Raw genomic sequence first — 13,053 nt, forward strand, 5'->3', positions numbered from 1 at the left:
TATATCACTTATCTGCCAGATGATTTTGTTTTTTTAGAGAAAGGGTTTCAAATCAGCCGCTTAAGCAGTCTATTACTAGTGTAAAATAAACTTCACCATGACAATAGCTATATTGATCAAGAAAACATAATCCTGATATAAAGCACAATTATTTTAGAACTAACATGACACATTTATCAAGAGTCTATATACTCAGCACAAAGATGTAGCTTAAAAAGGGAAAGGGCGGGGGGAGTCTGCTGTGTTGGTTTTTAAAGACAGTATATAGAAAGCCAAAATAATTCTAGATTTCCAAGCAATTAAAATTGAGACAGAGAGAGAATGGCAGCAGATGGCAAATTCCTTTGTCTTCATCTTCAGCAGCCATTATAACAATTCAAATTTAACTGAAAGAAATTTCCAAACTCAAGGTAGAATATAATATCACCTGCCACATAATATACTTGACAAAAATATATAAGTAGAGTATGACTATAGTCAAATTCAACTTAAAAGTTTAAGCATCCCAACTTAAAGAAGTCTCTCTTCTTACACAGATAATCAGATCAGACCAGAACAATGTTTTGAGACCAAAGAGATCTGGCATTTTACTTCTTCATTAAGGATTGTAAAAGCACGAACTTTGGCTTTCCAACCAGCCATTTCACTCATGGTGTCAATAGTGGATGGCAGCAACATGGAAATGTATGCTGGATATTTGGATGGTTTAAATATTATGTACAATCAATAGCTTATAACCAGTGAAAACAATAACATAATTCAGCGTTAAGTATCCAAAATAAGATACAAAAAAGCAGAGAAAGTGCTTAAGTCTACAGGTCTTCCCTGAAGCTTCAAAAATGTTTAACTCTTTTAGTAGGTAGGCCTTTTAATACAATTTGCATAGCAGCTTACAAGATAATTTGCATTAAAAAATATGGAGATTCTTCCATGTTTTTGAAAAAACACACAAATTATCCACATGCATATAAATTAAACAAGAAGACCTGGAGGTTCTCAGAAAATTAACAAAAAAAATCTATCATAATCTTTTCTCAAAAGTGGTCACACTTGTCCACCAAAAGCATTTGTACTAATTGTTTTTCTGGAAGAAACATCATCTTATCCAGATTCCACACAGCTTTTTTTTTTTTTTTTTTTTTTAAGAATAAATTTTGGTTTATTAGCTAAGTGCATTTAATCAGCTGAAAAAAAAGCTTTGTTACCATTCTGCTTAGGAGGATAAGAGAACAAATAATCAGTAACAATTTTAATCATTTGTTGGTTGGAGAGATTTTTCCACTATAAAAATGTAAGAAATAAATAATTCAATCTCTCCTTCCATGCAATAATTTTCAATAACAAAGTTTGTGAGATTTCAGATGATAAAAACGGGCACTATCAGACTTACCTAGTCTAAAAAGTGCTAAAACATGGCTTTAAAATAAGTGAGTGACATTTAAAGTAATATTTTGATTGCCTGTACATATCCCAATATTTAACCTGAAACTCTGTCTACTAGGTAGGTGAGTTTACAGTTACAAATATCTAATAAATACTGTATAAACATACGTTAAAGTATTTCTTCATATAAAATATTAGATACTAATTTCCAGGTAAGGTTCATTTGATGACTTCAGAAAAGGACTTACCTTTTTCAGAAAAATAATAACTGAGCCTTTTCTCTGATAGGCATCTGTGTGGAATATGGAGAAGATGTCTAGGCCCAGGTCTTTGGGGGCACTGAAAGTGGTCCATCAGAATGAGGGGGACAATACTCTGCAATTCCTTTACATTCTACACATGGAAGCCCACAACATTCTCAACAATTTTCCTAATTCAGAATAAAAAAGAAATGAAAAATTAGCTGTTCTGTAAAAGATGTGAAATATGAAAAATGCCTATTTTTAGTTATCATTTGAAAATAATTTGCCATATTTTGGCATCTAAATACAAAGTACAAATTGATCCTTGAAGAACGTGGGGATTAGGGGTGCCAACTCCCCAGGCAGTTGAAAATCCACGAATTAACTTTGACTCCCTAAAACCTTAACTATTGTTGTTCCTTGGTTTTCACAAGGGATTGGTTCCAGGACCCAAATCCACAGATGCGCAAGTCCCTTATATAAAACAGTGTAGAGTAGTGGATACAGTCAGCCCTCTTCATATTCCCAACTGTGGGTCAAAAATATGCACATATTTATCAAGGCTGTTTCATTCACAAAAAGAACTTCATTTGTGGTTTGAAAATCACACAAACACACTTAATTGAAGAACAACCTGGTCATCCACGGTTGGAAAGCTGTTGAAGTATGTTAAACAAGCAGCTTAAGGGCTCTTGCTCTTGGGGGCGCCAATGGTCACAGGAAACCTCCCATCAATTTCACTTCACATCAAGACTCAAAACCCCATTAAATATTAAAAACCCTGTGGACCTTGGGCCTGTCCATGGCAGTTTAAGCTTGAACAAAGGGGTGGAAGTGCATGCACACCTCACCTCTCCTTCCACGTTTTAATCACCCCTTTTTTACAGATGTTTTCATATAACCAGTGAGCAGGTGGCCAGAAGTTCCCCCTGAAAATCTTTTCAGTGGCTTAGCCTTTTCACTGTAAGAAAACCTCAACCAAATGGCTTTGCTGCAAAAGTCTGTGATTGCATCGTTCATCCTCTCAGATTAATGCTTTCACTGCAAAGAATGTCTAAGCTTCCCTATCTAAGGGTATTATGTATTCAAATTCTTCTTCCAGAAATCACAGCTGGACCTTCAAGGTATTTTTCCCCCCCTAACTTGTCAACTTACTCCAGATAGAACCAAACTTGGGCTTGTGAATTTTCAAAACATAAAAAGCTCTTGAAAGACATATTCTAGTCTAAGATCTCAATTTCCAGTTTTAAGTGGATCAGAGAGTTCATTTTTGGGACCGGTGGTGAGGGAAGAACAGACATCTCTTCCCAGCCTCTGCCTGTGGTTAATCTCACTGAACACGGGGAAGGAGTGAAGACAGTGGGCTTACAACGTCTAACTAGAACTTTCTGCTTGAGTCGGTTCTTTCGCACCCCACCTGTGTCAGTCTGCACTCACACCAAATAGCTGTGTGTTGCACACACCGCTGTTTTCTTTTCCTATTGGGAGTGCTGCCCTCCTCCACCCTCTGTAGTGTTCCCATCCTCTAGGCACTCCTGATAAACACAGTAAATGAGAACTAATCCCAGACCTTTCTTCAGAGAACACGGAGAACAGCCAATTCACTACTCCCTTCTCTTTCAGTTCCAGGGACTGTGCTGATGTTGACATCTTATACAGCTACTGCACTATTTTAAATGGTTTCAGATATGCACCTCCTTCATGATTATAAATAACCGAGTATGTTCTCCAGTACCACAAAATCAGCAGTCTTACTGTAATATGTCCTAATGATGGCATCTGGCAGTGCTTAGCAAAACCCAGGCATCTGTTCCATGGTCTCCTCACCCGCTCACTGTAGGAGGGGTTACTGAGCTACACTGAGTCTTGTCCAGACCACTCTGCTGCCGCAAGGTAGAGGGCCGGGCCAGGGTCCTACATGGAGGAACAGAGCCCAAAGCCACTCGACAATTTGTTTGGCTTCACCCACCAATTCTCCTCTTGAAACAAGCTTGCTCGTCAGGATGTATCTTCCTCAACGATCTCTACCCACGAGAAAGACAGCGCTGAGGAGCGCTGCCGCAGGCTGTGCTTAACACCAGGACAGATGGCCTCCCTGGGATGGCAGTGACATCCAGTTATTCAAACAGGGACTAATAAAGCTCCACGAACCCCAACCAAAGGCACGTTTGGTAAGCAATAAAAAATGGCTTAGGCTAACACCAAGATTTTCTCATTAAAGTATTAGGTCATGGAAAAAATAAAATAAGGATTTTCTTTTAAAATAAATCTTGCCACATCCCCTGGCTCCTACCAAAGATAAAATCAGAAAACTCTCAAACAAGTAAAACTTTTCTTTCAATGCAGTGGTTCCGACTTGCTCTTCAACTTGGTCACCACCAGAAAGGGAGTGGAAGGCAAGGCAAATAAAGTTCTGCAAGTTCTAAGTCCTAACATAAGCACTGAGAAGTGGCAAAGCTGGTGATGGCAGTGGGAAGAGATGGGGGGAGAGCGGGGGACAGGGGGGCGCGCGGGACGTAGCGAGAGCCAGGACACATGGAAGAGCGCTTTGGTGATACAGCTCGAGGACTTCCTAGGGTGGAAGGAGCAAGTGGGGACAGTAAACCCCATCACAACGTACAACGTATCTGGAATGACCAAGAAGAAGGGGCTGCTGGGAACTAGCACCTGGGAAGAGACAGTCTTCCTAAGCAAGAGATCAAAGCTAAGTCTGAAATGAATCCTATAGGAAGAAGAAAAAACCCCAACTTCTTGGATATTTTACTCTGTCCAAAAAGAAAAACGATGAGCCACCCTTCTGAACAGGAGAATTAAACCCAATTACTTAGAAACCACATAAGGAAACTAACAATAAGTCAACAGCTTCATTTTGGAGCTTATTGGAGCCTAGAAATTCTGGCCACGGTAGCTTGTGAAAGGCAGGCTCTTGTTTAAACGTGGTTAGGGTTCAGCAGTGATTCGCAGGTCCTTGTCAAGGCACTGTGCTGGAGGGGAGCAAAGAGCTTTCTTTTTGTGCTTTTTTTTTTTTTTTGAGGTGGAAATACTTCTTGTGACATTCAAGGCTCTTTTCTGATTCTTGCTGCTCATACAAGCAGTCCCATGCGAGTGACTTTGGCCGACAAGAACGTGTGCAGCACAAATACAATCGGCTTCGGACAAGAGTGCAGGTCCATGGTCTGTGGAGAAAGAGCGTTATCACTACAATACACAGAAATGCTAATAAACAAACACGCAAAAGAAACAAATTTAGATGTGATGTTCTACTTTTTCAAAAGAACTCAGATAAAGAATGTGCTGGAGCTACAGAAACTCTTGGGAACTGAAAGCCACAAATGAAAGTGTACTCTGAAGTTAGGTTATTCCATGTTATAATTAAATGTTAGTCCGAGGTTTCACATCCACAATTAGGATACACTTGATGGTGTACTGGCTTCCACCATGCCTGATAGAACAAAAAAGCAGAGGATGTAAAAGAAAAGAATATCCTATATGAAAACCATTAATTGTAATTATATGCATTTCCGAGTGGGAACCACAGTAAGCTCAGCTGAACTGTCACCACCTATGGTATGATTTTTGATGTTGCTAATCCTCACCTGAGGATATTTTTCCATTGATTTTTAGAGAGAGTGGAAGAGAGAGGTAGAGCCAGAGAAAAACATTGATGTGAGAGAGACACATTGATTGGTTGCCTCCCACGACCGGGTTGGAGACAGCAACTGACTGGAATGCCCTTGACCGGAATCAAACCTGAGACCCTTTAGTTCGCGGACTGACACTCAACCACTGAGCCAAATGGGCTAGGGCTATGGTATGATTTTTGACACCTCATATAAGTTTGTGGTGGAAATGACAACTCTTGAGGCTAGTCAGGAGGGTTATTATACCTTCCTAAGCACAGGCCTCTAATTTGGACACCTGGCACCAGATGCATAGGAGACCTGGGGTCTGGCTGCATGAGTCACACTGGCCGTCAATCATGGTGGCACTGATAACAGAGACCAGGAATAGGGCATGGCTTAATTATGCCTTTTAAAGAAAAATAAGACTTGAAGAGCATAGTTATAGAGGATTAAATTCCTCACTAAACTTTGCATACAGTAAATGTAAAGCAGGGATTAAAAATATATAAATAGCTGGGGATAATCTAATACCTTGCTTGCATATGGCTACTGATATTAGTAACTGGTTACTTTAATAGAAGTTAATTTAATAGAAGCTTTTAACTGTCTCTAATGCTTCAGGTTTTTGAAAAGCCCTGGTTCATGGCCTACCCATAGTCTCCCAAAGCTTCATCATTTAAAGTAAGATTTCTAGCCAGTGTGCTCAAAATAGATCTATTTCAGTTCTAAAATGTCAAGATTCTGTTTTCCAACTTAGACCTGTTGTGATTGTGTCAATGAACATAAGATTTCACATACAGAGCTGAACTACTGGCTCAATATTGATAAAAGAGAAAAGGCATTGTTTTACTCCTTTATCACAATTTATGATTTCTGAAGTACACTTCTCTAGTTCTCTAAAGGGGATCATGAGTTCCTGCTGAAATTTCCTTTAAGGGACAAGGAGGTAAAAAAGAAAATGATGGCTGTATGGGCATATCTGCATCTTTTTCTCTGTTCAGCAGAATTTCTGTAGCAACCTAGACACCCTATTACTTTTAATTCTTATGCCAAAAAACTGCTTAATAGCAATGACTAGAATTAATTTAGTATTTAAAATGTTTAATATTTAACATCTTATTTTTTATAAAAACCTATTTCTTAAAAGGGCTATTTTTTCTTTCTAGATTAAAAAAATACTTCTAAAAAAGGGAATGATTTCCAAATGTGGGAAAAGAAAAAAAAAGAACCCAAACCCACTGCATCTTGAAAACTGAAGAACAGTTTCCTGGAAAAAAGTGGATTATCAGTTCATAATGTCTACACAAGAGGGTAAGAAGCAATAAATAAGAAAGAGAATAGCTATTAGAATAAACATTTTTTTCAGAAACTCTCTCACCAGTTCTCCCTCAGGACCACCAAAATCCAGATAGAGATTCCTGATGCCGTCGTCAGCAGACATTTTCAGCCTTTCGAAGGGGTAGCGGTACAGCAAGCTGCTGGAGGCCCCATTTTCCCTGGAGATCGTGAACCCATTTTCGTAGTGGACAGTGAGTCTCACCTCTTGGCCATTTAATGTGCAGCCTGTTGAAGATAAGCAAACGCATTGTGAAAGTTCCTGCTTCAGTTGTCAGGTGGAAAAGGATTCTTCTGACTTCAAAAAAAGGAAACAAAGTCTTTCCTTAAGAATGTGTGTTACCTAACCTATTTGGAACCTCCTACAGTGAGTTTTGTTCTGGTCACTCAAGTCACCATCTTGACTGAGATAAGGAAGAAATTACCATAACTCTCCCTGAAACCTGATCTGATTCAGTTCAATTCAGTGAGTGACAACTGAACCCGCGCTGGCAAGAGCCTGCGTGGTGCTGGAGAAGCAAGAGGCACAGCCCCTGCTCCAGGACCTCGAAATGAACAGGCACAGACAGGGAACGCCTGTGGAAAGCAGAATGTGCAGACATGACTCAACACCGAACTGAATAAGCCAAAGACAAGGAAAGGTTTCCTGTAGGAGATGGGACTTCAGATAGGCCCTAAGAATAGACCAAACTCTAAAGAATAGACCAAACTGGACAGGCAGTGAGGAATAGGGAGAGGTTTCAAGTGGGCAAAGATAAGGAACAACCAAAAGAGAAGAAATGCCTTTCAGGGGCAGAACACGGTTTGGTTGGTATTTGGGAAGAGGATAAAGATAATGTTTATCAAAGATAAAGGCTATCGTGCCCTCGTCGGCCTGCGGACCGAAGGGACCCGGGTTCAATTCTGGTCAAGGGCACGTACCTCGGTTGCAGTCTCCTCCCAGGCCAGGCCCTGATCGGGGTGTGTGCAGGAGGCAACCAATTCATGTTTCACATCGATATTTCTCCCTGTCTTTCCCTCTCTCTTCCATTCTCTCTCTCAAAAAAAAAAGGAAGAATGTAGAGACTGGCAAAGTCCTTGTCTCACTAACATTTGAGCACAGTTTTGTTGTTAGTACAGGGGTTACGTGTGAGAGACCCTCTGAGACCTGGGGAATTAACACAGGCCTGTAAGAGCTCAACTTAAAATCACCTAAAGGATCAGAGTGGAGTATGCTTAGTCACTTTATATTTTTTAAATATTTTTTTTTTATTGTTGATAGTATTACAGATATCTCCCTTTTTCTTCCCCCTCTCTCTTCCCAGCCCTGCTTGGTCACTTTATTTATTTAAATTTAATAAATCTTTATTGTTCAGATTATTACAATTGTTTCTCTTTTTTCCCCCCATAGCTCCCCTCCACCCGGTTCCCACCCCACCCTCTGCCCTTACCCACCCCCAATGTCCTCATCCATAGGTGTATGATTTTTGTCCAGTCTCTTCCCACACCCCCCACACCCCTTTCCCCCTGAGAATTGTCAGTCCACTCCCTTTCTATGCCCCTGATTCTATTATATTCACCAGCTTATTCTGTTCATCAGATTTTTTATTCACTTGATTTTTAGATTCACTTGTTGATAGATATGTATTTGTTGTTCATAATTTTTATCTTTACCTTTTTCTTCTTCTTCCTCTTCTTATAGAATACCTTTCAGCATTTCATATAATACTGGTTTGGCGATGATGAACTCCTTTATCTTTTTCTTATCTGTGAAGCTCTTTATCTGCCCTTCAATTCTGAATGATAGCTTTGCTGGGTAGAGTAATCTTGGTTGTAGGTTCTTGCTATTCATCACTTTGAATATTTCTTGCCACTCCCTTCTGGCCTGCATAGTTTCTGTTGAGAAATCAGCTGACAGTCGTATGGGTGCTCCCTTGTAGGTAACTAACTGTTTTTCTCTTGCTGCTTTTAAGATTCTCTCTTTGTCTTTTGCTCTTGGCATTTTAATTATGATGTGTCTTGGTGTGGTCCTCTTTGGATTCCTTTTGTTTGGGGTTCTGTGCGCTTCCTGGACTTGTAAGTCTATTTCTTTCACCAGGTGGGGGAAGTTTTCAGTCATTATTTCTTCAAATAGGTTTTCAGTATCTTGCTCTCTCTCTCTTCTGGCACCCCCATAATTCAGATGTTGGTATGCTTGAAGTTGTCCCAGAGGCTCCTTACACTATCTTCAAATTTTTGGATTAATTTTTCTTTTTGCTTTTCTGGATGAGTGTTTTTTGCTTCTTTGTATTTCAAATCTTTGACTTGATTCTTGCGTTCCTCTAGTCTGCTGTTAGGTCTCTGTATAATATTTTTTATTTCAGTCAGTGTATGTTTAATTTCTAGTTGGTCCTTTTTCATATCCTCGAGGGTCTCGCTAAATTTATTGGCCTTTTCTAGGAAATTCTTGAAAAACCTTATAACCGTGGTTTTGAACTCTATATCCAGTCGTTTGCTTTCCTCCATTTCTTTCGTTTGTGATCTGTTTCTTTGTCTCCGCATTTTAGCTGCTTCCCTGCGTTGGTAGAGTAGCTTTGTGTGCTAGGTGTCTTCTAGGGCACAGTGGCTCAGCTTCCCCAGTTACCTGAGGTGGACACTCTTGGTGCACCCCTTTGTGGACTGTGTGCACAGCCTTGTTGTAGTTAAGTCTTGATTGTTGTTGGTATCACTGGGAGGAATTGACCTCCAGGCCAATTGGCTGTGAGGGTCAGCTGTGTCTATGCCGGGAGAACTTCTGTGCTGGAGACAGCCTTATGAGACAAGACTTGCAAAATTTCAAAAGCCTCTGTGCTCAGCTTGGACGGGGCGGAGTCTCAGAGCGAAGCAGACAGCCTTGGCTTCCCGTCAGCCCTGCCCTATGAGGCCCCTGGGTCTCAGTGTCCCTCGGTAATCGCTGCAAGCACCTCTGAGAGAAAGCCGCCCTCGAGTTTCGCCTGCTGCCAGACAGTCCAGTTTCTCCCCCAATGAATCTGGATTCCCAGATTCTTGCCCGGAACTGGAGTTCAGCGCAGTCGGGAGCTTCCACCTTCCTCCCACTAGAGAAAGCCAGCGGCACACTCAGCAGTCATTCCTCTCTGTGCGCACTTGCGCACGCGCCTCCAGACCTCTGCCTTTTGCGGCTCCCCTGAGTTTCCTGACAGTCCAGACTCGCCCCGTATGAGTCTTGGACCCCAGGGTCTTGCCCGGAACTGGGGTTCAGTGCAGTCGGAACTGGGGTTCAGTGCAGTCAGGAGCTTCCATCTCTCTCCCACTAGAGAAAGCTAGCCAGGCACTCTGCCGCCCGTCCTCTCCTTGCGCGTGTCTCTGTACCTCAGCCTTTTGCAGCTCCTCTGAGTCTCCATGTGCCCCTCTCTTTCCTTCTAGTTGTAGAATTTCCACTCAGCCAGCTTTCCTGTGGTTCTGGATGATGTCCGTTTTGTCTTTTAGCTGTAGTTTTGAAATTGCTGTGCAAGGCAGCAGTTTAGGTGTTCACCTATGCCGTCATCTTGGTTTCTCTCTCCCTGCTTGGTCACTTTAAACAGACAGACTGGCTCTCAAACAAGCAAGTGCTCATACTCAAACTGATTCTTTCACTGGACGTGCAAAGACATTCAATTGGTCAAGACAGCTGGAGTGTTTACTAGTACGAAATAAGGAAAATGAATAATATAAATATTGGCAGTGTCCCTTCTCAACACTACTCAAAGAAGAGAGTTTTGAACAATGGACTTTAAATCTCAGAAAGGAAACCTTGGGGAGGAACATGGATAAAATTAACTCCCTGTAGCCCTTGCCAGTTTTGTTCAGTGGTTAGAGTGTTGACCCTCGGACTGAAGGGTCATAGGTTTGATTCTGGTCAAGGGCACTTACCTTGGTTGCAGCTCAATCCCCAGCCCTGGGCAGGGTGCATGCGGGAAGCAACCAACGTGTCTCTCCCCCTCCCTTCTACTTTCTCTAAAAAACAATGGAAAAAATATCCTCAGGTGAGGATTAATAACAACAACAAAATAATAACTCTCTGTAGAAGTAATCCAATGCCACAATCTCTAAATGAATGGCTGAGGTGTTTGGAGAAAGAACAGATAATCCCAATCAAGGCACCAATCAAGGCAACCAGCGTAGAGTTTTCAAGGTAATTTTATTCTATTAACATCCCTGAAGCTACAGTATAGTCAAGGGTGTTGAGGTCTGACGAGAAGAGAGGGGTCGTTCTAGTTTAGAAAAGCTCAAAGAACAAGGATCTGCCCAAGTCCTTGCAGCACTGGCTGAAGAAGGTGCAGTGCAGGCAGGTGAGTATTTCTGCCTGCAGGTGTGTCCCCAGTGGGGCAAGATCTGCAAACTCAGCTAGCAAAGGCCAGCCATTAACCCCTTAACAAGCTTGTCATGCAAGATATTTCTTAAAATGTTCTGTTCAGGATTGTTTCTCGTCAGGAGGGAAGGAAGGAAATGTCAGTGTCTGTGTGTGAACTGGCCATAATAGGGCCACTTGTCACAGGTACAAATTCATGAGCCTGGACCCAGAATAACTAGAAAACATACATGAAGAGAGTAACTGTCTGGTGGAATTATGAATGATGTCTTACTTCACTGGTTGTTTGTTCATTATTTCATTTATTCATATATTTTTAAATTCCCTGCTCTCACAGGGTAGCAGGGAAGACAGACAGGTAATCGCAACTAAACTCTACTTACTATGCACCAGACATTGTGTTAGGTGCTGGGAGATACAGAGCTGAATAAAAGATGGTTTCTAGGCTACCCCACTGTGCAGTTGAGGTTGAGAACCACTGATCTGGAGCATTAATACCTGTGTTGTTTTTTTTTGTACAATTCCTGATGGTTATGCAATTGGGCAAATATAAGACATTGGGATTGGGACAAGAGGGTCAATATTTGGGCCCTACAAAATCCATTAATTTTAGCCTTATATTTCACAGGAAATCCTCAATAGCAATTCTGCTATTTCTCCCAGCTTCTCAATAACATATTGTAAAATTCTTTACAGTGATGGTTTTGGTGCATGGGACTAATAGCTTCTTAAGGGCAAAAAAAAGTTTTTCCTATTATATGAGATATAACTTAAAAAATTTTGAACAATATAAAAGTAGCCTGTGATTGCACCTGGAGTTAGGGATGGAGTAAAAGCCAGGGATGCGTACGGCATAAATACTCAGGAGGAAAAGGCAACACCCACTTGCACAGCTAAGACGAGGATGCACAGCTCCACCCAGCCTCTCCCCTCTCAGAGCCACCTGTCCCCCTGCCAGGCTCAGGCCAATTCCCTCCACCTGCACTTTGGATCCCGCCCACTCCCATCTTCTCAGAAACTGTACAAGACTTTATCCCTTTTTCCTCTTGCCATTTGCAACATGTCCCTCTAAACCGGATCCCTCCATTAACTTTTTAAAATGTTCAAGTCTCTCTCATTAAAAGAAATACCTTTACTCAGCTCCTTACCTTGCACTTTCTACCAGTCCCCTCTCTCCTCTTCACAGCAAAACTTTTTTTTTTTAAAATATATTTTATTGATTTTTTACAGAGAGGAAGGGAGAGGGATAGAGAGCTAGAAACATTGATGAGAGAGAAACATCGATCAGCTGCCTCCTGCACACCCGCTACTGGGGATGTGCCCGCAACCAAGGTACATGCCCTTGACCGGAATCGAACCTGGGACCTTTCAGTCCGCAGGCTGATGCTCTATCCACTGAGCCAAACCGGTTTTGGCCACAGCAAAACTTCTTGAAAGAGCTGGTCTACACTCAATTTATCCACATTTCACCTCCCATCCCATCTTCAGCCATCAGACCACGAAGTGTCTCTCCCCAAGGGCACCAATTATCTTCATGTTGCTAAATCCGACCTGCTTCTCCAGCCCTGTCTTACTTGATACTGGTAGTGGTCATTGTTGGCTGTCTACCCAGCTTCTATTTCTCCATTCTTCCTTTACAGCCAAACCCCAATTTTATTCAGGTTTCTATTTTCTCCTAAAGTGTTTTTTAGGGAAGGGTGACCTCAACTTCAAGGGCAGACAGCCTCTGGGCCACGCAGCCTGGCTTTTCCCTGGTGACTGGCGTTGGTCGAGAGTGTGCATATGAACCAAGCTGACTCGGATAGAAAAGACCTATGACTGGGAAGAGAAAACACAACACCACCCTCCTTTTACTCTGTTCCTCTCTTTTATGTAAGAGAATACATTTCTTTAATGTTTAATCTAGTTTTAGAGGGTATTTTCTATTAATTGCACCCTAAATCATCCCAACTGATACATTTAACCCTACTGGCCATTCCTCTCCTCGAATACTCTTCCTTTGATACTTACTGTCCCCACCCACCCTGGTTTTCCTTCTACTGCTCTGGCTACCACTTCACAATCTGCTAAGTGGAAGGGACACTGGCTTTTTCAAACCACAAGGATATTGTTGAGTGTAATGACATACATTAAAGATAACTTTCTAAGCAGCTCCCTTAATACT

General features: G+C 41.6%; 1 protein-coding gene across 1 annotated transcript in view; it reads right to left on the minus strand.

Annotated features, from left to right (window-relative positions):
* Positions 1–1,151: 1,151 nt before the first annotated feature.
* Positions 1,152–13,053, minus strand: part of SNTB2 (syntrophin beta 2) — a gene marked incomplete at its 5' end in the record, with an annotated part of 93,919 nt that continues 82,017 nt past the window's right edge. The window contains 2 exons of the mRNA XM_080645659.1: positions 1,152–4,801; positions 6,627–6,811. Of these exons, the coding sequence (XP_080501785.1) occupies positions 4,709–4,801; positions 6,627–6,811 (278 nt within the window). The 3' untranslated portion in view covers positions 1,152–4,708. The remainder of the gene's footprint in view (positions 4,802–6,626; positions 6,812–13,053) is intronic.

The sequence above is a fragment of the Plecotus auritus genome (genome assembly GCF_963455305.1).
Source record: "Plecotus auritus genome assembly, chromosome: 10".
Taxonomy (NCBI): Eukaryota; Metazoa; Chordata; class Mammalia; order Chiroptera; family Vespertilionidae; genus Plecotus; species Plecotus auritus.